Raw genomic sequence first — 25,449 nt, forward strand, 5'->3', positions numbered from 1 at the left:
CAAAAATGTTCCAAAATATGTCAAATGGATTTTGGAAATGTAAACATAAACCTGGTACTTTTAATCATATGTGGTGGACTTGTGATAAGGCAAAAAAATACTGGGTTAAAATACATAAATGGCTTGAGGAAATGTTACAAAAACCTTTAATATTTAAACCTGAAGTTTTTTTATTAGGCATTATTTCTGATGATTTTGATAAACAAGCAACGTATTTGATTCTACGTGTAATTACTGGGGCAAGGACTGTATTTGCCCAACACTGGAGGAGTGAGAGCCACCTACTGATGAACTGATCTTGAAAAAGATCTTGGACTGCGCAGAAATGGACAGGCTGACTTTGTCTCTGAAGGAGAAAGAGGGTACATATTTCTATCAAACCTGGAATTCTTTTTATTATTGGCTAGAGAAACGGGACTATGCGTAGATTTGAATATGGTTATGGACTGTTAAAAAAAAAAAGTGAGGGGCTGACCCAGTATGTCCAATGTCTTTGATGATTAATGTTGTAGCCTTAGTTTGTAGAAAATAACAACAATAAAACTTACTTTTAAAAAATGCCTAGAGCAGCTTGCCCCAATGTCCATGCGTTGTTATCCCATCATTTCTACTTACTAAGCAGCTGGAACATTTCAAGAGGCCACATATGTATATCGTCAGAGTCCTGGAATTCCAGTCTGGAGGAATGAACACTTGGATTCGCAGGGAAGACCTAACTGTTGTGAATTTCAGCGGTTTTATTGGTGAGACAACCCAGTTCCTGCAGTAACTAACGGCAGCATGCTTTTGGGTAGAGGTTCACACAGCCTACTACAAGCTTTTAGGACATACACAGAGTCTGTGTCACATACACAGCAGCAGGGCAGAGGATGACAAAATAATGGGAACACGGTCAAAAGAATGTGAGAGAGCTGCAGAGGGGACTTAATACGATAGTGTTGATTACAGGAGATTAGTATAACTGTCACTGAGGCCCAGGGTCTTGACATGCAAATGAGGATGATTGCAATACTGTTAGAAAACTACTCTGCCAGCCTTATCAGCTTTTGCTGCTGTTAGCAGAATAGTCAGGGGTTAACTTTCCTTAGGAGCCTCACGCCCTTTGGCAAATGCTCAGACAAGCTGAGAGCTCCAGTCTCTTAAAGGAACAGCTCACAGAAGCCTGGCTTGGCATTCTGCAACTTTGATTTTATAATGCAAAGGCACATAAAAGCAACCTTTTTCTATACGGATTTATCTAAATTTTCTCAACAACATCTGTAGAGGTAATTTCTCCAAACTGGAATATCCTTAGAGTGGTCTTTTAAGGAACAGCGTGTCTTTCCTCCATTGTTTTCGGGTATTATCCTAGAATCATAAAATTGTATCATTGGAAGGGGCCCAGCAGGCCATCAGGTCCAAGTGATTGCTCAGTGCAGGTGCCTGCTTAGCTTCCAGGATTAGGCAGGATCAGGCACTTCAGGCTATATGGAAGTTTATGTGTAAGATGTCTGATGAAATAGAGAGTAGCTCCCTGTCATAAGCTCAAGATGGAGACAATAGAAGAAAAGACTGGATCAGTTCTGTCAAGAGCTCAGCTGTGATTAGATGCCAAGGGAATCTAAACCAACATCTTGTAACACCTGTAAACTGGGAGAAAAGAGGTGTGAAAATTGGTAAAAGCAAAATGACTTGTGACATAGGTGTAAAAAAGGCCTCATCATTCCAGGGCCTCTTTTCTAAGACAATTACAATTAACAAATCTCTGACGCTTACAACAGTGGAAGGCTACACTGGTTGGATAGATTGTTTTACATGATTGGATAATTATATATGTAGCTCTAAAATAAAGTTGTCTTGCCATGTTTTCCTTCCATGCACTTACTTCAGTGGATAAGGTTGTCCTTAAATTAAGACACAAGATGATGGGAACAATCTGCTCAAGTCAGCCTTTTTGTTTACACATACCCATGAACAAGGAAGAAAAATGATAGAAAAAATTGTCTCCAGACCAGGCTTTATATTCTGTTTGGGGATTTGTGTCAGGATCTGGGCTGTTCTGGTGGCCAGATCCAGAACCACCACTGCATTTACAAGATTGCTCATTCTACTGATTTGTGCCAGCTGGGAGTCCTGGAGGAAGAGCAGACTCTTCCCTGCAGAACTGCCTTCAGCAATACAGGTCCTCCGGCGGTGCAGTGCCCACACCTTGCCTGGCTTGTCCTGTTCCCGTGTCTTCCCTTTCTTGCCATGTTGCCTCTGCTGCACAAGCCTCCCGTTTGCTGCGGTGCCCGCATCCCGCCCGGCTGTTCCTGCATCTCGCCATGTTGCCTCAGCAACACAGGCCTGCCTCTCTGCTGCTGTGCCTGCCTCTTGCCGGACCGATGCCCTGCTTCGCCCATGTGTCCTGCCTCGCCGTGTTGCCTCAGCAGTGCAGGGCTTCCTGCTCAGTGCCTGCATCTTGCCTGACCCAAGCTGCATCTGGTTCCTGCCATCCTGTGTATCCTGCCCTCTTGTCCTGTTCAAGGAACCTGCACTTCCGTTTGTCCGTCTGTTTCCTGACCCTTGGCTTGTTCCTGACCATGTCCTTGTTCTGCCCTCATTCATTCTTCTTCTTCCTGACCTCAGGTCTGTACCATGACTGTGACTTGGCCTTTGCATTAAGGCCTGTGTCTTGCCTGAAGTTCGGTCGCTTTTGTCTTGTCTCTGGCCTCCCACATTCCGGCTGTGGACCCTGACAATTTGGCATAGTTAAGACCAAGCAAGTATTGTGTGAGATGTGATGTACAAACATCAATAGAAAAAGAGCAGTCTTATCTACCTATTTCCTAATAAATCAAAAACTGGATTTTGTGAAGGAGTTTTCTCCCATTGCCCACCTGCCTGGTGTAAGGAATCTTGCTAAACCTAAGCTTGTTTCCTCCATCTCCCACTCCTGTCCATTTGACCGGGTAATTTCCTCCTCCACATGGCTTATTTCAGGGGTGGGCAGCTGCTTTTGACCTGAGGATGAGATTGCTACCGGGAAACCCCGAGGGGCTGATCCCAGATGCCAGGAAGTGGGGGTGATTAGAACACAAGCTGGGAGTTGTTACTGCACTTGCTCACAGAGACTTGCAAAATCCATCCACACCACTCTTCCAGCAGGCCACAGACTTCCTTCCCAGCCGCCACCCCCTCCCCCACTTCAGCAGATCCATGTTTGGGACTGGAGGAGGATGTGTGTGTATTTTTCTACATCATTTCCTAGCCATGCACTCTGAAAAAGAGCCATTCCAGGGATTTAGGGCTTGCAGGGAGGGGTTGCCAAAGAGGTTTGGTTAAAGACTCCTCCCTAGGATCAGGATCAGCCGATGGGGCGGCAACAGGGGCTTCAACCTGCCGTCCCAGCACAGGCAAGATCATGGACAGCTGTGCAGAAAGGGCTCCAGAACAGGGATGTGCAGTGGGAGGGGGGGTAAAGAGTCCAGCATGTCAAGGCCAAGAAAAGGAGGCCCATGGGGCAGACTTAATGGGATATTTAAATTTGCACACCCCCAAATTCATAAACCACATCCTTGTATCACAGAGTAGGCTGAGCTTCCCACTCAAACCACAGGAGCATATTAATACCATCAAGCCTGTATATATTGCTGCAGCAGTACAGGGATACAATCTTCAAAATGACAGAATGATCTCAGTTCGAATCCAAGGCAAACCATTCAACATCACAGTAGTCCAAGTCTATGCCCCAACCACTGGTGCTGAAGAGGCTGAAGTTGACCGGTTCCATGAAGGCCTACAACACCTCCTAGCATTAACACCAAAAAATGATGTCCTTGTCATCATGGGAGATTGAAATGCTAAAGTAGGAAGCCAAAAGATAACGGGAATAGCAGGCAAGTTTGGCCTTGGAGTACAAAATGAAGCAGGGCACAGGCTGGTACAATTTTGTCAAGAGAATATGATGGTCATAGCAAACACTCTTTTCCAACAACCCAAGAGACAACTCTACACATGGACATCACCAGACGGTCAACACAGAAATCAGATTGACTATGTGCTCTGCAGCCAAAGATGGAGAAGCCCTATACAGTCAGTAAAAACTAGACCAGGAGCTGACTGTGGCTCAGATTATGAGCTTCTTGCTGCAAAACTTAGACTTAAATTGAAGAAAGTAGGGAAAAGCACTAGGCCACTCAGGTATGACCTAAATCATATCCCTGAGGAATATACAGTAGAGGTGATTTAAGGAATTAGATCTGATAAACAGAGTGCCTGAAGAACTATAGACAGAGGTTCGAAACATTGTACAAGAAATAGCAGCTAAAGCCATCCCTAAGAAAAAGAAATGCAAGAAAGCAAAACTGCTGTCTGAGGATGCTTTACAAACAGCTGAGGAAAGAAGGGAAGCGAAAGGCAAGGGAGAAAGAGAAAGATACACCCATGTGAATGCAGAATTCCAGAGAACAGCTAGAAGAGATAAGAATGCCTTCTTAAATGAACAGTGCAAAGAAATAGAAGAAAACAATAGAATAGGGAGGACCAGAGATCTCTTCAAGAAAATTGGAGATATGAAGGGAACATTTCATGCAAAGATGGGCACGATAAAGGACCAAAATGGCAGGGACCTAACAGAGGCAGAAGAGATTAAGAAGAGGTGGCAAGATTACACAGAAGAACTAGACAAGAATGAGCTTAACAACCCTGATAACCACGATGGGGTGGTCACTGACTTCGAGCCAGACATCCTGGAATGTGAAGTCAAATGGGCCTTAGGAAGTCTGAGCAACAACAAAGCTAGTGGAGGTGACAGTATTCCAGCTGAGCTATCCAAAATCTTAAAAGACGATGCAGTAAAAGTGCTGCACTCAATATGCCAGCAAACTTGGAAAACTCAACAGTGGCCACAGGATTGGAAAAGGTCAGTTTATATTCCCGTCCCAAAGAAGGGCAATGCCAAAGAATGTTCAAACTACCATACCATTGCACTCATTTCACATGCAAGCACAGTTATGCTCAAAATCCTACAAGCCATGCTCCAGCAGTATGTGGACCGAGAACTACCAGAAGTACAGGCAAGATTTTGAAGAGGCAGAGGAAAGAGATCAAATTACCAACATACGCTGGATCATGGAGAAAGCTAGGGAGTTCCAGAAAAACATCTACTTCTGCTTCATTGACTATGCTAAAGCCTTTGATTGTGTGGATCACAACAAATTGTGGCAAGTTCTTAAAGAGATGGGAGTAGAAGACCATCATATTTGTCCCTTGAGAAACCTATATGCGGGTCAAGAAGCAACAATGAGAACTGGAAACGGAACCACTGATTGGTTCAAAATTGAGAAAGGAGTTCGGCAAGGCTGTATACTGCCGCCCTGCCTATTTAGCTTATATGCAGAGCACATCATGAGAAATGCGGGCCTAGATGAATCACCAGTTGGAATTAAGATTGCCAGGAGAAATATCAACAACATCAGATATGCAGATGATACATCTCTGATGGCAGAAAGTGAAGAGGAACTAAGGAGCCTCTTGATGTGGGTGAAAGAGGAGAGTGCAAAAGTTGGCTTGAAACTCAACATGAAGAAAACTAAGATCATGGCATCCGGTCCTATCACTTCCTGGCAAATAGATGGGGAAGAAATAGAGGTAGTGACAGATTGTGTTTTCCTGGGCTCCAAGATCACCGCAGACGGGGACTGCAGCCAAGAAATTAAAAGACACTTGCTCCTGGGGAGGAAAGCTATGGGGCCTTTGAATTGTGGTGCTGGAGAAGACTCCTGTGAGTCCCTTGGACTGCAAGGTGATCAAACCAGTCAGTCCTTGAGGAGATCAACCCTGACTGCTTTTCAGAAGGCCAGATCCTGAAGATGAAACTCAAATACTTTGGCCACCTAATGAGAAGGAAGGACTCCCTGGAGAAGAGCCTAATGCTGGGAGCAACAGATGGCAAGAGAAGAAGGGGATGGCAGAGGATGAGGTGGCTGGATGGAGTCACTGAAGCAGTTGGTGTGAGCTTAGGTGGACTCCAGGGGATGGTGGAGGACAGGAAGGCCTGGAGGAATGTTGTCCATGGGGTTGCAACAGTTGGACATGACTTCGCGACTAACAACAACAACAACAAATGAAAAAAAGAGTAGAACATCAAACTGTATTAACTTCACTGACAAAAGAGTCTGAGAAATTTGTCTGGATCTTAAAGAGGAACAGCCATGTCTCTCTTGGGAAGTAGTTCTATAACCTGGGCGCCACAACAGAAAAGGCCCTGTCACACATCCTAACCTGATATATAGTAAGGCCCTTGCAACATAGAACTCAGTGTGCAGACAAGAGTTGTTTGTGAGGAGACAGTGCTTTGAATATCCGGGTCCCAGTATATTCCAGGACTATTTGGAGTTTATAGGTAAAAGAACGAGCACTATGAATGTAGCTGGAAATGAATTGGAAGCCAGAATGATCACCAAAGTTACTCCAAGAATCAAGTGAAAAGGCAGACTTATAGAAAGCCCATACAAGTTAAAACAATTGATTTTAAATTGCATATACAGTGTTAAATGATTGGAAAAGACAAGTGTATTGAAACATGTGGGTATATATTGGAATGCAGAGACTTTTGCTTGTGTGTAATTGAAATGTAAAGCAGTTTGATTGTGTTATCTCCCCAGGCAATGTTGCCTTCATATGCTGCAGTATCAGACATGTTTCTCCTTCCATTCCATCAATTCTGTGCCAGCACCTACACAATCTGATACAAGATGTTGACTTCCATTTTAAAAACAGCCTGCGATTTGTATTTTTTTTTTTTTTAACAAAGCTAAGGCAATTTTTGCCTTCTGGTACGGTCCATGGGTTTTCATGGCAAAGATACTGGAGTGGGTTGCCATTTCCTTCCTTCCAATTTGTGCAAATACAGACCATCTGCTCTGCAGTTCATGCAAATTAAAAAGAAGCCAGAATTTTGCAAATATTTAAAATTGATTCTCAGAAAATACAAGGTGCAGCATGTACATATAGACTGAGAGGATGCTTGCATATGTCTCATGTTAAATGCTACAACACAAACAGCAACTTGAATCAAATTATTTGCACAAATCACACTAGACACAAACAGTTTGTAGCTCCAGCTTTGCATGAATATATTGAGTAATTTTACGAGAGATTGACTTGGCCTGCTGTTGGCTGTTGGGCTGGAAATGTGTCAATGGTGCATTGGATTCAAACAGAAGAAATTTTCCAGCATTGAACGTCCCTAGGGCGTTTTTCTGAGCTGAGTCCTTTTACCAGGACTGAGTGGCAAAGCGAGTGTAACAGCAAACCTGGACTGCTGCTGTCTTGTCTAGCCTACTACGCAATCTTTGAAAATTTAACCCCCTCTTCCTGTGGGAATCTACAAGCAACCGAATTTCCCGGGTTTCTTGATTGCACCAAGTTGGTCATTTGCATATTTGAAGACCATCATTGTCATGCCTATACCCCATTTGCTCCGCTCTGCTCCTGTTCTTTTAGCTTGCTGGGATGCAACCGGCTCTCTGACAGCTCTGTCTCCCTTCTCCGGGAGGGGGAAGAGGGGGCTCAAGCTCACGACCTGCCCAACCTCGCCCTGCCAGGGAACTTTCGTCCCCTGAAAACTCTTGTAGTTCACTTTCCTGGGAGTTCCTCTCCCCGCCGGACTGGATCCAAGCTTGGCAATGAATCTCGGACGGGAAGGCAGTCTCAAAGAAAAACGCTCAAGAGGTCCTGAAAATGGGGGTCCCCGGCCCCTTGTTTCTTGCGGCCGTGTTTCCCCAAGTGCGCAGATTTCTTCAGCTGGCGGAGGGAAAGAAGGCGACGTACCCAAGTCCTGTCCTCTTTTCCATAGGAGAGCCAATGCCGGCATCCGGCATCTGCTCGTGCGGAGTCCCTGCGCGCGCGAGAGAGAGAGCGCGCGACTGAGTGACTGATTCACGGCCCCTCAGCGTTACGGGAAGCACGCGCTTCCTCAGTGATGAAACATGCGCTTGCTCCGGTCTTCCAAATGGGCGCGTTTCCTCCCTTGGCCCGCGCTGGGGCAAGCCCGGTCCCCCCTGCGCGTGTGCGCACGCGCGCTGCACTCTGCGCGCCACGGGGGCTGCTCCGCCTCCTCCGCTGCGCCAGCCTGAGCGGGACTTCCGCGCACGCCCTCAAAGCGGGGAAACGAAACTGGCTTTCAGGAGGCTGCAGCCAGGCGCCATGGCGGACGCCGCGTCGATCCAGACCCTGTGCGATGAAGCCACATGCTCCGTCTGCCTGGAATATTTCAAAGAGCCGGTGATCGTATCCTGCGGGCACACCTTCTGCCAGGACTGCATCACCCAGTGCTGGGCAGAGGCTGACAAGGACGCGTTGTGTCCTCAGTGCAGGGAGCCGTGTCAGCGAGGGAGCTTCAGGCCCAGCCGGCAGCTGGCGAGCATGGTGGCCGTGGTCAAGAAGTTCAGTCTGCAGCAGCCCAGAGGGGCGGAAGCCTTGGGAGGCGTCTGCGAGAAGCACCAGGAGCTGCTGAAACTTTTCTGCGAGGATGATCGGGTGCTCATCTGCGTGGTTTGCGACAAAGCCAAAGAGCACCGGCAGCACAAGGTGATTCCGAAGGAGGAGGCTTTCGAGGAGTACAAGGTAGGACTCTGGAGGGGGTGGCAATGGGGCCGCGGCGGGGCAGAACCCCACTCCTGGGCGCAGCTAGGGCTGGACCTTGCGCGGAAGCCGAGGGCTCCCCCCACTCCGCCCCCCAGCAGCTATGAAAAGCCTGGGCTCATGGCATTGAGAGGAGAGAGAGAGAGAGGCTTGCTGTGTGCACTGCAACCGGCCCTCTAAAGCCCCTCCGCCATGAGACCACTAATCTGCCTCTGAAATGGCCTAGCGGCCGCCGACTGACTCGCCGCTTGGCCCAAGAGCACTGCAAGGAAGCGCGCCTTCGCCTCCCCTTCCCCGGTCCCAAGGGCTCGGAAACCTGCCTGGTGGGCTGGCGCAGTTGCTCCTCAGGCACCAGCAGAGCCTCTCTTCCTTTTGGGACCAGTGCGCAGAGCATGTGGCTCTGCTGGTGTTCTGGCCTACAGCTCCCTTCAGCTCTAGCCAGCTTAGCAAAAGGTGAAGCATGATGGGAGTTGTAGGCCAAGGTACCTGCAGATCAAAAGTTGCCCTGGACTCCTTCTTGAGACTGCAAGTTCCAGAATCTTGGTATGCATTTTTTCGGCCTTCTGAGACTACCGGGGGCTTGGCCGCCTGCCAAAATGGAGATATTGTCTGGAGCATCAGCTTCTCACATGGCCTCCCGCAGAAGAAAAAAGCGTTGTGCGGTTTTCTCCTGAGTTCCAAGGTATTTTCTGGCCTCATGGAGCAGGGGAAGGTGGGGAAATGGAGGACTGATGGGTTGGTTAGCACTAATTCAGAATCGCCCTTTCCAACTTAGTGTAGAGAGGAGACCCGTCTCTTGCAGATGACACTCTGCTCAGATAAATCCCTCCAGTTCTGAGGAGGCGGAGGGACAGAGGTGGGCAGAAGGCTGGGTGCCTAGTGGAGATGCTCAGGCAGAGTGTGGGACCGGCATGCCTGGGAAAGGGGGGGATCCCTTCACAGCTGGGGAGAGCAGGCTGGGAGGGAGTCCGTGAACCAGGCGGGGGTTGACAGCAAAGCGCGTGAGACAATTATTAAATGTCCAGAGTGCCATCCAACCCTCAAGTAGCAAGAGCGGCCCTGGTGGGAGCGTCAGAATGTTTTCAGAAAAGGCAGCCAAGCTTCTGTTGGAACTGGGCTCTTCCCGTGGGCAGATGCTACTTCCACTTCTCAGAAAGAATGCCTCTATGATAGGCAGTATACTATTGTGTAACCCATGAAGCTTTAATCAAAGGCCTGAGCCTCTGAAGTCTTGTTGGTGTCTGCGGGAGAGGGAAAGCGTGAGGGAGAGACCGGCTCACACTACTTTCACCAGAACAGCTTTCAGTGCCATTTCCTTGATAGGAAAGTGGGATTCAAAGCAAATCAATCAATTAGAATACAACCACAGTAAAATACAGCAAAAGTAAAAATGGTTTGGACCTCCATGTACATTAAATGCTGTATGTGTGTTTGTGAGTATTCTGGCAATCTTCAGAGCAAAACATGGGTAAAGATTCCATCGCCCATATTGATATGAAGAATTCCTGGGCATCAAACGTTGCTAAGGTGTGGACATGACTCAGTAATACACTGTACAGCCACACTGACATCTCTCAAACCCAGGAGTTAAGAGGGTTTTATTGGCAAAAGTGCAAGAAGGAAAGGAGAAACTGACGCTGTGAAGAGAATGGCACCTCCTGGGAACACTTTCGAGGCTATTTTCTTTCTGTAAAGAACTCGGAGCTCAGCCTTGAGCAGACAGCAGTGGCCGTAACACTTACCAATGTATCTTCTTTGCCAACACAAGTAATCCAATATTTCTCGTTTTGTGTGGCAGTGTAAAATTCAGAGTGATTTGAAACTTCTGAATGAGGAGAAAGAAAAGTATGTTTCTGCTATATTGAAGGAGCAAGCTGAAGGCAAGACACTGCTGGTAAGTACCCTTGCAGAACTGGCCGCTTCTGGGGAATAGATTTACTTGCCAGCTGCAGCCGCTGCTCAGTGGTGGAGCATGTCCTCCGCACAGATAATGTGTTACTTTTATTTATCTAATTTTATTAGAAGCTTTTCTATCCCAGCTCCTGCAGAACATCTCGGAATGTCCCAGATGTAAACCTTGACAGCTTGGTTCACCTCATGCAGGGCTGGCCAGTCTGTAGCCTTCCAGATCATTTGGCCTACAACTCCCAGTGGCCCTAGCCAGGAAAGCCAGTGGTGAAAGAAGTGGGGAGTTGTAGGCTAAGTCTGGAGGCCACGATCTCCCTGCTCGCTCCCCTTCGCTTTACGAAGTGGTAAAGCCAGGCAAGGTCTCTGCTCCAGATCTTGGCCATCCATTGGCAGCCTGTTGGGACAGTCCCAGGCTAGATGGATTAGCACGCTGCCTCCATCAAAGGTAGCTTTGAATATTCATATTCCTTTCTGTGGCTGGATCCTTACACATGAGAGAGAGGGAGGGAGGGAGGGAGGGAGGGACGAAAGTGTTGTGCAAATTAGCAAGGTGGTCCTGGGAGAATCCACTGAAGCCAGGTATCTTGTTGCTTGAGGAGTGCTTGCGAATGTCATGTTCTGTGCAGCACTTGCTTGCCCGCCATTTTGTGCCTCAAGGCATTTTGATTCATTCTCATGCAGTGACAGCATGTGCCGCCCCCCCCCCCCACACTCCTGCATGGCTGTGCTTATCAGTCCTCCAAAAAGAAAGAAGGATGCAAGTTCATTCAAGCCATCCCTTCTCCCGCTTTTCCCTTTCTCTTTGCAGGAGCAAACAGAAAGAGAGAGAGAAAAAATTGTGGCCGAATTTGAGCAACTGCGGAAGTTTCTGAAAGAGCGAGAGGAGTTCCTGCTGGCGCAACTGAAAGATCTGGATGACCAGATTACAGATGCCAACAATAAATACAGTAGCGAATATTCTGATAAAATTTCCTCCATAGACAGCCTCATCAAGGAGGTGGAGGAGAAACTGAAGCAGTCAGCAGATGAATTCTTGCAGGTGAGAATAAATACGAAATAAAGAAGAAATGGTTCAGGGAAGGATGGTTTCCCCTTTTATAAAGCTCTAAAATTAAATGCAATCATTTCAAACCAGGCAAAAAGTCAAAAATCAGCAATCAGCAGCACTTAATGAGACCTAACAGGTCACACAATGCAAAACAGCCATTGAATTGAAGCATTGGATCCTTGCTGGCTGGCTTGTTTTTCAAGTGGCCTTCTTTTGTCCTGGCAGCATTCAGATGCAGAGTTCCTCCAGAGAAGTGTTGCTACAGCTGTGCTGGTTTGCACTGCTAGGGAGTGTAGCCAGAGTATGTCCCCTGTGGCTTTAACAGGCATCTGGTGCATGGGAGGGACTGGCACATGCATCTAAATTTCTCCCTCTCTCCCTCTCTCCCTCTCTCTCTCTCTCATCCCTGTAGGACATCAGAGACATCTTACCAAGGTGAGTGACGTTGCCATGAGACCTCAGTAGTGGACCGTATATAAACGTTTTAAATAAATAAATATTAAAACATGGGGGAAGCAGGGGCTGCGTGCGAGCAGTCTGCCTCTCTGTGGTCGTGCGGGGAAGCTATCGGACTCCCTGGCGGGGGGCAGCGTTGTTCATCTACTGTCATCTTGATTGCTGAGCGACGCGTATTCTGTGCAGGCGTTGAGCAGAGCATCTGGGAAATTCCGCCTGCCGTTGAGGGCAGCGCAAGACCATCGCTGTCTCTTGCAGCTGAAGGTGGGCTTGAGTGGTCAGCCTCACTGCCCTGTCCTGCATTAGTGTAATGTCCGGACTGTTTGCAAAGGTAGCCTCACATAGAGCTCATTACAGTAATCACAGTCCTTGATGAATTGCCTTCAGGCCACTAGATTCCGGACAACAGATTCTGAGTGTTTACAGTGGGTGAGTTATAGTGGGACGAAAAGGGTGGAAAACCTTTCCCATTGCTTGCCCCAATTATCCATGCCAGCTTTATTTGCATACCACAATGGCTGTTAAAGTAAATTAGTGAGGTACATTTACATTTAAGTATATTTTAGGTACTTCTGTTCCGGTGCTGCTATAAGTTTAAACATTGTGTATCATGCAAAATCCCCATCTAAACTTCAGGCAGATGATTTGAAAAGGAATGTCAAACTCTGTCCCATGGAAAAATCCACAGAGTTTCTGCAGCTTAAATGCAGAACTTTCAAAGGCAGGATTCAGCCCATGGGTCACAAGTTCTGTACTCCATCACAAACCTTTCTTTGGTGTCCCAATTTTTCTACTGAATTAAGAGCTTTGAGAATAGATGGATTTATAGAAAATATTGGTTGTGTCTTCCCAGGTGTGAAGAAAAACCCTGGGAGTATCAAAAAGCATTTCCTCCTAAATTAAGCGAAGATATTAAGAAGTTCTCCGAGTCACGTACATCTTTTGAGACGGTCGTGAAGGATTTCAGAGGTAACAAAGAGTCTGCACATGAATTTGTAAGGGTGGCATTAAAATACAGCTATGAGGTTCTGGCTGACTTGTTGTGTTCCAGCCTTTTGTAATGCTTTGTTAGGGTTGCCAGGCTGCCTCCTGGCACCTGCCTTTAAAGGAACCAGTAAAACCGCTGATGTAGCCATCCTGGCGGCTCATGTCCATTCTTCCCTCCTAATCACAAGGACATACGCTGTGCCAGATCAGGCTCAAGCTCCTCCTCAGTTCGGTGTCTGAGTTCCGGCAGTGACCAGCCACAGGCTTCCAGGAAGCCCATGCGGTTTGCTTCCCCGTCCTGAGCATCTAGTGCTCAGGGAGGGGGAGGGCATGTGGGTGGGGGGCAGCTGTCCACGGGCAGAGTCCTAAACTCCAGATGCCAAGCATGCAGTGAAGAAGGAGGGCTCCGGCCCTTGCGGCACTCCTGCCCCGAGGCAAAACGTGCAGCGGTCCTTCTTCCCATTCCTTTTGTGAGGAACTGGCTCGTTTTGGTCCTGCCCATGTAACCAAAGCACAGCCACTATCCGGAGTGGGACCACCCTGGTTCATTTCTGCACATTTTTTCTCTCTTAGTCTTCCTTCTTTGGTGGGGAGGGGTTACTGCTCGATTCAAATGGATCAGAAATCCGAGATTTCACTGCTGCTGTGGTTGAACAATCTGAAAAGCAGCCAAGTCAGGAATTCACAATCTTCTGAAGCTCAGACTTTAAAAAATGATTTTGCCTTGGGTATGTAAGCCTTTGTTAGTGCACTCAGAGAAAGTCCATTATTATTGGTGCACATATCTTAGGAGGTGGGACTAAGGGTAAGAAACAGGCAGTCACGTTAAGGCTACCAAGGAAGCCGAGGTTGTTACATCCATTGATCTGTGGCAGGAAGTGCAGTCCAGTGTTGTTGTTGTCGTTAGTCGTGTCCGACCCATCGCGACCCCACGGACAACATTGCTCCAGGGCCTCCTGTCCTCCACCAACTCCAGAGTCCACTTAAGCTCATGCCGACTGCTTCAGTGACTCCATCCAGCCACCTCATCCTCTGCCGTCCCCTCCTTCTTTCGCCATCTATTGTTTCCAGCATCAGGCTCTTCTCCAGTGAGTCCTTCCTTCTTATTAGGTGGCCAAAGTGTTTGAGTTTCATCTTCAGGATCTGGCCTCCTAAAGAGCAGTCAGGGTTGATCTCCTCTAGGACTGACTGGTTTGATCACCTTGCAGTCCAAGGGACTCGCAGGAGTCTTCTCCAGCACCACAATTCAAAGGCCCCATAGCTTTTCTCCCCAGGATCTTCCTCATGGATCTTTCATTCCTGGTTCCTATGGAGTACGGATCTTTACAGCATCAGACTCTCCTTTTACCTCTAGATACATCTGCAACTGAGTGTCCTTTCGGCTTTGACCCAGTCGCTTCATTCTTTCTGGCGCAACTAGTACTAGCCCTCCGCTCTTCCCCAGTAGCATATTGGACACCTTCTGACCTGAGGTGCTCATATTCCGGCGTCATATCTTTTTGCCTTTTGGTACTGTCCATGGGGTTTTCCTGGCAAAGATACTGGAGTGAGTTGCCATTTCCTTCTCCCGTAGTTCATGTTTTGCCAGAGTTCCCTGATATGACCAGTCTGTCTTGGGTGGCCCTGCTCAGCATAGCTCATAGCTTCATTGAGCTACACAAGCCCGTTCGGCACGACGAGGCAGTGATCCATGAAGGGGAGACCAGTGTTACCTAGTGTTAGTTGCTTTGACTGAAATGGGCCCTGAGTTTGTGGATGTTGCATCATTCTTACTGCTTTGTATTTATATCCTGCCTTTTTTTCTTGTGTAGAGCCCAAGGCAGCTTACATAACCCCATTTTATCCTTATAACAACAGCCCTGTGAGGTAGGTCAGTGTGAGAGTGAGAGTGAGGAACTGGCCCAAAGCCACCCAGTGAGCTTAATGGCTGAGCGGAGGCCAGAGCCCAGATCTCCCAATCACGTCTATATCTCCCTGGGCTTCCTCCCTGATCTTTCCTTTTCTCTCGTAGAAAGACTACTGACTGGAAGAGAAAGCATGACAATTCCTACAGTGACAAATCCAACAAATCGTACAGTGGCAATTCCAACAGTATGGCTGGCAGTGGATGACACAGTAATGAAATTGGTGGAGCAACAACGATCACAGAATTCAGCATTTTCAAATAGGAATTCAGCATTTCCACAGCAGAATTCAGCATTTTCATATAGGAAATCAGCATTTCCACAGCAGAATTCAGCATTTTCAAATAGGAATTCAGCATTTTCACAGCAGAATATCGTGTCATCGCCCCAGAGCGACCCACTGCATTGCTGGACCTACCTTATGGGAACTGAGAGAATAGCCTCTGGGAGCCACTCCTGGGAAGTGGATGTGCCCCAGGAACGGTTCTGGGCTGTGGGGGTGGCCAGAGAGCATCTAAGGGATGGCTGTAAATATCCGCTCGAAGGAATCTGGGCGCTGGGCAAGTTTCCTGATGGGAGTCTAAGTGCGTTCGCTTCTTGTCAGTTGTCTCAGGGGCCAAATCCCACAAGCAATGTTGACACACTTTTTCGTGTGAAGGATATGCCAAGGAAGGTCCGGGTATCCCTGAACTATGAAAACGGAACAGTGACCTTTCTTAATGCTCACAACCACACCACCATTTATAAATGTTGTGGTGACTTTTCAGGCGATGAGATCTCCTCCTGGCTTAGTATGGGAAAATGAAGTGACGTTTCTTGCTGAGAAAACTCAGTTATACAGTGACAAACCCCAGATCTGTTTCAGTTTCTCCCACATTCTTTTTTTTAAATCTCAGTTTCCTTTAATCTCTAAAGGATTATGCCTTAATTTAATTGTGATGCTTCTGACACAAATAAACAAAGCAATGCAGTGTAACTAAAAGGCACTGTAAAATTCAAACAGTGATCCTAATAAGACGGAAAGGACAAGATAAACCCCTTAAATGATGAGCACTGGAGGACAAAGGGACGGTTCCATTTGCAACAGATTAATCAGTTCAAGCTTACTAATTTAGATCCAGAGCCGTGCTGCTGGAAGTGGGGGGGTGGGGGTGGGGGTGGCTTTCCATCTCACTCCTCCAGCTTCCCCAGAAGCATCTTCCAAGAGCGGGGAGACCTTCCAGAGTAGGGTGGGCTGCGACGTGGGGGTGCTGAGGGATCCTGCGAGCGGGCAGAGGCACCTTCCCGCAGCGCTGTGTTGAGCATCACTGCCTTGAACCCAGGGCCCCTTGTGTGTCCCCTGAGTGGCAGCTTCTAGTGCTGCAAAAGGGCTTTCAGTTAGTTGCTCGATGAAGGAAACGCCTTGTGTTCTGGGCTCCCACTTTGCACGTACAGGGGCTCACTCTGCTGATAATACAAACTGATCAAGGAACCCAATTTCCATTGATATTGTACTGTGGGTTTCGCCAAAATAAAGCAAAAGGGTGCACAACAAATGAATGAACGGACAGACAGACAATACATAAAGATTGCAGGATCAAGGCTGACTCCAAGCTGGGGACGAGGAAGCCAGGAATGGCCGAGCTCAGCAAAATTCTGCAAACTTCACTTTGCATCTTGGATCAGCTTGTTTTCTTTGTATCTGCTTTTTCAATTCACTTGAATGGGAATGTGTGCACTCTGAACAGGAAACGCATGCATTTCTCTGAACATTTTTCAAAGTTGCATACTTCCTTCCCAAACGTTTCTCCTGACCAAACTGTGAAAATGAGCATTGTTGAGAAAGTGCTAATTTCAAGAAATAAATAAATACAATCTGCATTTTTGGGAATAGTGGGAATGTGCAAACATTTAAAAACTGTTCCACATTTATGGTCACATAGTATACAAGTCTGGATGATTCTGCAAACTGAAATGAAATATTCCTACATCCAACTCTGGTTGTGACCCAAACTGGTTGTGACCCAAGTCAAATTTCCCCATGAGATTCAATGTAATTAAGGTTAATCCATTCTGGCCCCTTTGATTCCTAAGATGTCGATGTTCAGTCTTGTCATCTCTTGTTTGACCACGTCCAGCTTGCCTTGATTCATGGATCTTACATTCCGGGTTCCTATGGAGTATAGATCTTTGCAGCATCGGACTTTCCTTTCACCACCAGATACATCTGCAGCTGAGTGTCCTTTCGGCTTTGGTCCCGTCACTCCATTCTTTCTGGTGCAACTAGTACTAGCCCTCCGCTCTTCCCCAGTAGCATATTGGACACCTTCTGACCTGAGGGGCTCATCTTCCGGCGTCATATCTTTTTGCCTTTTGGTACTGTCCATGGGGTTTTCATGGCAAAGATACTGGAGTGGGTTGCCATTTCCTTCTCCCGTAGTTCATGTTTTGCCAGAGTTCTCTGATATGACCAGTCTGTCTTGGGTGGCCCTGCTCAGCATAGCTCATAGCTTCATTGAGCTACACAAGCCCCTTCGCCACGACAAGGCAGTGATCCATGAAGGAGTTATTTTATTTAGGTCTACTTTTTTAATGAAAATACTTAGGATGTTGCACTGTTCTATATTTTTGTATGTTAGCTGCTTCAAATCTGTATACTGGGATTTTATGCTGTGTGTATTACATTTATACTTTATTGCATATGCTGTATGCATTAATTGCTGTGAACTACCCAGACAGATTTAGCTACTGGGTGGTACAGAAAATAAATAAGTAAATAATAAAATCCACAAGGTGGCCACAAGACACTTTATTTTATTTGTTGCAGCACAAGAAATATCACTCCAAAGAGTATTACAAAGTCACACAGCTGTTAAGCAGAAATGCTTTACGGAAAATGCAAACAATGCCTACTCAGCAATGCAAAACGGCTACAATTCAGTAAACATCTGGAGCAGCTGGAGATAATCAGACATCCAGGTCATCCTGGACAACCTTCAAATGGTCATCATACCAAATAATGCGCCTGTCGAAATACTTAGCAGGAGCTAAACTCACACATGATCCTCCGCCTTGGAGGACCAGTTGCACTTCTCCGAAAATGTTTGGATCCTTTCTCAGGAGTTCTGCAGCATGGCTGAAGCAGGCCGCTAGAGCTGGGGACATCTTGTTTTCTTCTTCCACAGCGGTCTTCTTTGCCACAAGATCCATCATAGTTATCTTGAGAAGTCTTTCCTCGAAGTCCTTGTCAATGATTTCCATGGTGCTCCCAGTGGCACAATCCGTTCCAACGGCTCAGGGGTTCAGTCCTCTGGGAAGAAGTGGGAAGGTTACTTCTTAGGTTCATCAGTAACAATGAATGGATGCCAATTGCAACCTGAGTATTAGGCAAGCTTAGTGGTTTCAAAGGTGCAATCAATGTTTTCCAGTTAATTATCTCTAACAAGTGTCTATGTCAGTGGAATATGTCAGTCTCAGGGTGCAGTCTTGTGACTTGCTCCCTCAATACTCCTACATCTCTGAACTCAGGAGACTGAAGGGCATCCCCAGAGAAGGGGGCATGGAGGAGGTACTCTTGGGTGGGGGGCAGGGCTGGAGTGTCGACAGCAGGCATCATAGACTGGTGTCCCAATGAGAAGAACTACTCCTGTGGAATGCCTGTCTGGCAGATGTTAAAAGGAACCTGCACGACCTGGCCTCTACACAAAGATTCAGGAAGGCATCACATCCCTGTTCTTAATTCAGGCGGGTGGGGGGGTGCTTTTTTAGCAGCACTTGCAGTAGGGCTCCCCAAACCTGGTGCCCTCCTAGCCTTCCAGTTCCCATCCTCCACAGCAGCACAATCCCAGTGTTTGGGAGTAATGGGTGATGTAGTCCAGTACTTCTGCAGGGCACCAGGTTGGAAAAGGCTGTTCTAGAGAGTGTGATAGGCTCTTATCCTGGGATTTCAAATAAGGTTGCCATCCTAACATCCACCCTCGGGCATACATCTTAAGACAGTTTAATCTACTTTCCATGAAAGGTCATTTAGGAATACCCAGGTAAATAAATACAAATTAAATTAAATGCTCCAGCCTGACTATGGAAGGCATTGTTGGATGCCTCAAGGATCCACAGGCTTGCTCAGAGCGGGATGCGCAGACTGGGAACTGAGCTGCGTCTGATGCTCCGCAGCAAATCAGGCGCCGCGCCAGGACTGACGTCCTTCATTTCTCTGAAACATGCTTCCCCCCACCCCTGGTTGCGGGCCCAAAATGCTTTTCCCTGAAGAGTGTAGCTCCAGCCAGGCAGGCCAATGCTCTACCCCAATTCCTATCTGCCCCGGCCAACCGCGAGGGAGGGATGGGAGCAAGTTCCCCGCCCATCCCCAAATTCTGGAAATCCTCTCGCTATCTCCAGCCCCCCCCCACCCCAAAAAAATCCAAATTTCTGGACAGTGTAAATAACTGTCCCTTGCATTCATAAGAAGAACGAGGAAAGGCTGCACAGAGCTGTGAAGGCACGTCAAAATGCTCCCTCCACCTCGCTTTCGTTCACAAAAGGCGCCTTCTCTCCAAAACTGTCACTCGATTCGCAGCGGCTTAACTCTGCGAAGAACTGCAGAACGCTTCGTACCTCTTTCGCCTTCAGGATGCAGAGGGTCTTTCTCCTCCTGGCGTTTTCCCAAGCGGCTCGCCTATCGCTCCGACTTCCTCGGCAGTTGCGTTTCCACGCCTGAGTTTCGTTTTCCTGGCAATCCTGGTTCCGGGAGCAGCGCGCAGAGACGCGCGTGCGCACCCACGTGACCTCCTGCCGCAGCCAGTCTGACCAGCGGCCGCCCTGTCCCCGCCGCCGGCTCCGCGCCTGCCGGCATCTTTCCTGTCCGGGCAAGAGCCGATGCGAGGCAAAGAAATGCACGAGGCGGGGACAAGCGCTTGGTTCGAGCACCCCTCCTGGCCAAGGTCCCGACGAAACCAAAAGCTGCGGCCGCACTAGTCAGGAAACCGAAAGTGGAGGATGGGACGGGGGATTAAATAGGCAGTCGGTGCTTGAAGGCCACGCTTTCCCGTCGAGACGGACACCGACAGATCGCGGTCCTCTGAGGGCAGTCTCCGCAAGACATGGAGGTGACCACCTGCAGGAGTCAAAGCACAGGTAACGGTGGGGGGGGGGCAAGTTCTCTGGAAAAGCCGTGAGAGAAGCCCTGCTGGATCAAACCGGAGGTGCATCTAGGCCAGCGCTCTGTACAAAGTGGCAAAGCAGCTGCCCACGGGACCCCTCGAGCGGGAGGGGGGCAAGACCACCTCCTGCCCAGCTGGGTGCGTGCAGGCATGCCAGCCCTGGTCAAGGAGGCAGCCCAGCAAGGCTCGCAGTCACTGACAGCCTTTCCCTCATCAACCTGTCCAAACCATCCAAGAGCCATCCAGATTGGCAGCCAGCACCTCTTCCCGTGGCAGCGTATTCCTCTCTCTCGTCTGTGCTAAACCTTCCCCCAGTCAGCTTCACAGGATGACCCCAGGGTTGAGTGTTGTGGGACAGGGAGAAAAAGCTCTCCCTTTCTACTTTCCTCACACCATGGCATTATTTTAAACACCTCGATCATGTCTCCGCTAGCTCGCCTTTTTCTTAAGCGAGACAGTCCCAGTTTTTGTAGCTGCTCCTCAAGGGGAGCTGCTCCAGCCGTCTGATCATTTTTGTTGCCCTTCTCTGTACTTCTTCCAACTCATTAATGCCCCTTTTCAGGTGGAACCGGACACACTATTCCAAGTGCAGTCACACCTAAGATTTGTATAAGGGAAGGAAGTTTTTGGTAGTCCTATTTTCTGTTCCATTCCTAATTACGCCTGACAGAGTTTGCCACCTTCACGGCAGCTGCGCGCTGGGGCCAACATTTTCATCGAACTATCCGCCACTGCCCCAAGAGCCTGTTCCGGCTCAGCCACTGCTAGTTCAGCTCCCATCAGCCTATGCTTGAAGCTGGATTTTTTTGCCCCAACATGGCATTACTCTACACTTCCTTCTATTGAACTGCACCTGTCATGTTGATGCCCCTTCTCCCACTGTGGAGAGATCCCTTTGGAGCCCCTCACAGTCCCGTTTGGTTTTAACTACCCATTTTTAAGGAGTTTACAGTGGAGGTGATTAGAAGCCTGGATTTCTAGATTGTCTCTTGCTGGAGTTTGTTCCCTGGTGGGTCTACATGTTTATGCGAATATCTGGAATGATAGGTAGATATGACAGACCTACCTTGAAAATGTAAAGCTGAAGTTCATATTTCAAAACCCATTTGGCTGTGCATTATATTAGACCTCTTGGAAGCAATTCGCTCACTTAGCTTCCTCAGTTTCCCACTCTAAGGCCTTATAACCATTTTTCAATTTAATTATATTATGAATCTCATCAAAACAGAATCTAATTAGAAAGAAAACTCTGAGAGCCAGTGTGGTGTAGTGGTTAAGAGCATGGGACTGGGACTCAGACGATCTGGGTTCTAGTCCCCGCTCAGCCATGGAGCCAACTGGGTGACTTTGGGCCAGTCACACACTCTCAGCCCAACCTCCCTCACAGGGTTGTTGTTGTGGGGATAAGATGGAGGAGGAGAATGATGTAAGCTGCCTTGAGCCCTTTGTAGGAAAAAGGCAGGATATAAATTGAAAAATAATAAAATTAGTAATTGCTTAAATATAAATATCAATATAACCACATCTTATCCAGGTGTATCCATTATTTATAAGCTTCAGCAAAGACAGAGGAAATATTCATATGTAGGACTGAGTTAGAGTGATGCCTGTATGTAATTTAATATAAAACAAGCAAAACTTATTTTGTCTGCAAATTAAGGAATGGGAGGGAATGGGTGTAAGCGTTCTGAAAACGTGTGTGAATGGGTGGCATTGCTGGAATGGAAAGTGGTTGCGACTCCTTTTTCGCACTCATTTTTAAAAGCCCCCACTGCCATGAGTGCATCGTCATGCCATTTCTCTTTCTCCTACAATGCACGGTCCCTGGCAGGGATGGATAAGGGCGCAATCCTAATGTCAACCCGGCCGGAGGAACTCAGCGTGGAGAACATTGCAAAGGTGCGCAATCGCCTGGAATCCCTGGGTGCCCTTTCCCCAGCCCTGGAAAAATGCCTGGATGAAACACTGCTAAAATTCAGCCGCGAAGAAAGCTGCGTGCAGGAGAACGCCTGCCTGGTGATCAAAGGCGAGGAGAAGAAGCTGGCGTTTGTCTCTGGCAAGGGAGAGATCAGCATTCATGTGCGCTATGCAGATGCCTACACTGACTACACGGTCAAGCTCCCCACATTCAGTGCAGCAGTAGAGAAGTCACCAGATGGTGTTTTGTTGTTAAGCGAGGAGAACCTACAGAAGATACAGCAGGAAATCCTCTCCTGGAGGGAAACTACCAAAGGCCTCAAGGCTTGCTTGGAATATGCCTTCGATCAGTTTTGCCGAGAGCCTGTCCGTGTGCAGAACAATTGCTGGATGGAGATAGCGAGCGATGGAAGACAGCTGCAGTTAATTTCTGGTGCGGGGGACAACCTCATGAAAATCTATAGGACAAAAGATAAAAATATCAAATATAATATTGTGCTTTCTACACTTTGGGATGAGTTTGTGAGGGCTCTCACTCCCAGTGTTTGGTAACCAAGCTTTGCTAATACATGCACAATCCACTGGGTGGACAGAAGGCATCTGAGATTTATCATGAAAGGCAATTTAAAAGCCCATCCAATAAATGCAAGATAAAGCAGCTGCCATAACTGGTGCTACCAATCACAAGATATCATTTGCATTCGTACAACACAACAAGCAGCTCTGCGCGATTACCATGGTTTGAGCGTTTTTACCTGACAGACTGGCAAGTATCATGGTTTCCATCCTCCCCACTCAGTTCTCCCATATGTGATCACCCATTGAGCCTGAAATTCAATCCCAAGGTGCATCACGCCCTGCCTTAGTTGCCCGCCTCTTTATCATTGGCCCATGCACGAATGGCTGGAGTGGCTCCAGCAGTTGCCACTCTTTCCAGAGGACTCAGTGGTAGTAGCATACCAGGGCCATGGAAACCATGATGGAAGGTTCAGACAATGCAACAAGCCATGGCGGCATGCAGAAGCCATAGAACAAGCTTGTTTTTTTATCATTGTTCCTAAAGACCAAATTTATCCTGCTGAAATACCACGACTAGCTTCAGGCAGCACAACAGACCAACAGTGTTGAAAAACTACCTTGCCTTATGGTGTCGTCTGAACCTGGCCATCATGCAATTCCTCTGCTTTTTCTCCCCACAAGAAATTTCTGCAGCAAGAAAAAAGCTGGAAACGGGAACATTATGGCCAGAAATCAATGTAGCCTAGACACCCCCCTGCAAAATTCCATGGATGAGAGACAAAGATGGTACGCTTCTGAAAAGGCTCATCTGGAAGCCCCCATATTGTTACTTCTCTAGGATCCAGGGCATCCATGGGTTCATTGCAGCACAAATGGCAGCTCAGGTCCAGAAAGGCAATGGGGAGAGCTGTTGCATCGCTGACAGGTCACAATACATACGCACACTCTGAACTGAAGTACCTGGACCTTGCTTCTTTCAAACCATACTCTGAAAGGGGGAGGCAAGCGCAAGAGAGTTTGGGATCTCATTAAAAGGGTGCTTGCTGTGCTACTTCGCCTTTTCCAGGCACTGCAGTCCTTAAGTGCTTTGCTTTGTTTTCAATTCAGCTTTGTTACAGTATTTTAAAATCTTGTAGATACTTTTAAATCTGTACAAGTTTTATATCATGGTCCATCATGTTGCATTTTATGTATGTAACTCTTATGAACCACCTGGAGAACCTGTACTAGACAGTATCTGTATGTAATAAATATCAAATAAATAAATCCATTTTCTTTTATGACTTGTTTGAAACTGCCATCTCAGTTCTTCAGTTGGTGTAGGGGGAAAGGAGCGGAAAAGCAAGCCAGCATGGTAAACTTTCACTTCAATCTCTCAAGGTTTCTGCAGGCTCCTAAAACTGATTTTAAAAAATCTGCCCCAGTTTGCCACCTGCAAATTCAGATCCAGGTGAGTGCCTCTGCCATCACAGTTTTGGAGGATGTTAAGCCTGTGGCTCCATCCGTGTCCAAGGAATGTTCTTCCTAGATCTGCACCAACAGCTGCCTATTTTAGGGGGCTTTCTATTCCCCCGGGCTTTTCACACATCAGCAGCACAATACAGGTGTTAAGGAAGTCCAGTTGTGCTAAGTTTAATTTTTCTGTTCCTTCTTTGTAGCAATTTGATTTTTCCCCTCATTTCTAAGAAAGGATATGCTCAGAAGCAGAATTAAAAACGTTAAGAGTAATAAAAACATTAAACCTGTGCTGTGCTTTGTTTTAGAAGCAACGTATTTGCACTTAAAAATAGATAGGCCCGTGAGTCGTTCTACTTGCTCTGTATCTCCCACCCGTCCTTACTCAGCTGATAACTCCCGGGAGGGTTGTGGGGGGCCCAGGGCTGGACTTCCAGGCCCCCTAAGTGGCCACCCAGCATCACCGACTGTGGGCTGACTCTGCTGCCACACTTCTTTTACAAACCATTCCGGCTGGGGTTGTTGGCAAAGCATGCATCAGGTTACCAGTGCTCGTTTTATTATTTTTACTATCAGAAGAACCCATTCTACAAGAAAATGATACGTATTCTCAAGTAAATGAGTGCTTCTCAGTTGAAGACTTCATACCTAGAGCTGGCTAAGGGTGGGCTGTATGAGACGAGTAAATCAACACTCAACATTATCTAAGGGCACCACTGCTGGCAGGAGCCCTGAAGTAAAGCACACCTTTAAATATTGCACCTAAGATACGCTGCAATATTTTGCTGCAGTGCCCACATGCAGCACTAGACTGCAGGTCAGTGTGCCAAAGGAAACGTTCCCGTGGCACACAAATAAATGCATGTCTGTGACTTCTAACCATGCATGCCGTCTATCAAATTCTAGGCGTTCTTAAAATATCACCAAAATTCGATTTAAAAAAACTACAAGACCATAGGCTGAATGCTAGCAAGCAGGTGCAGAGTGCATTTTCTTCAGAAAGATGGAAAAGAGATCCAGCATCTCTTTCACCAAATCAGACTACGGTACCTGGAACTTCTGAGCAATTCTAGTTTTCCCTGTGAGGGGAAGCAGAAGCGACTATGGAATGCACTCCCTAGAGAGGTCCGCCTGGCGCCATCATTACATGTTTTTCTTCTAAAGACCTTTTTATTTGGCCAATATTTTAACACATAGTAATTTTAATTGTGAAATGACTTATTTATTTTAAATTATTTTAAATGATGCTCAGTGTGGAATAGTTATTTTATTTTATTTTATTTTATTTTATTTTATTTTATTTTATTGAAGTCTGAAATAATGTTGTGAGCCGTTCAGAGACGACAGTAATGGATGGCCTACACATTTTTTAAATAAATAAATAAAAATATATCAAGACTTGGAAATGCAGAGTACCAGTGAGCATGGTAAGAGTGACTTCCTCCAGGAAAGGTACATCTTTTGCTCATTTTATTTTAAAAATAAGGATCTGGGAAATAAATTCAGTATT

The 25,449-nt window shown here is 47.1% G+C and overlaps 2 protein-coding genes and 1 long non-coding RNA gene across 4 annotated transcripts; 2 read left to right on the top strand and 1 right to left on the bottom strand.

Moving 5' to 3' along the window:
• Positions 1-8,139: 8,139 nt before the first annotated feature.
• Positions 8,140-16,770, top strand: LOC123021067 (zinc finger protein RFP-like). Of its 2 annotated transcripts, XM_044425472.1 has the most exons (7): positions 8,140-8,589; positions 10,406-10,501; positions 11,324-11,554; positions 11,976-11,998; positions 12,873-12,988; positions 15,018-15,226; positions 15,311-16,770. In XM_044425472.1, the coding sequence occupies exons 1-7, from the start codon at positions 8,170-8,172 to the stop codon at positions 15,713-15,715; spliced, it is 1,500 nt and encodes a 499-aa protein (XP_044281407.1). In that variant the 5' UTR covers positions 8,140-8,169; the 3' UTR covers positions 15,716-16,770. The 2 variants fall into 2 exon arrangements, with proteins under 2 accessions (XP_044281407.1, XP_044281406.1); XM_044425471.1 differs by having other exon boundaries at positions 15,018-16,770.
• Positions 16,771-17,682: 912 nt separating this feature from the next.
• LOC123021070 lies at positions 17,683-19,671 on the bottom strand. Its single transcript, XR_006414251.1, has 2 exons — positions 19,504-19,671; positions 17,683-18,199 (listed from the first exon to the last, which is right to left on the bottom strand). It is a non-coding gene; the product is annotated as an uncharacterized LOC123021070 (long non-coding RNA).
• Positions 19,672-19,719: 48 nt separating this feature from the next.
• On the top strand, positions 19,720-24,229 carry LOC123021069. The gene is made up of 2 exons (XM_044425474.1): positions 19,720-20,022; positions 21,880-24,229. Exons 1-2 carry the CDS (start codon positions 19,989-19,991, stop codon positions 22,515-22,517), a joined length of 672 nt encoding a protein of 223 aa, XP_044281409.1. The 5' UTR covers positions 19,720-19,988; the 3' UTR covers positions 22,518-24,229.
• The last annotated feature ends 1,220 nt before the right edge of the window (positions 24,230-25,449 follow it).

Source organism: Varanus komodoensis, unplaced genomic scaffold (genome assembly GCF_004798865.1).
Source record: "Varanus komodoensis strain SLA01 unplaced genomic scaffold, ASM479886v1 scaffold155, whole genome shotgun sequence".
Lineage (NCBI taxonomy): Eukaryota > Metazoa > Chordata > Lepidosauria > Squamata > Varanidae > Varanus > Varanus komodoensis.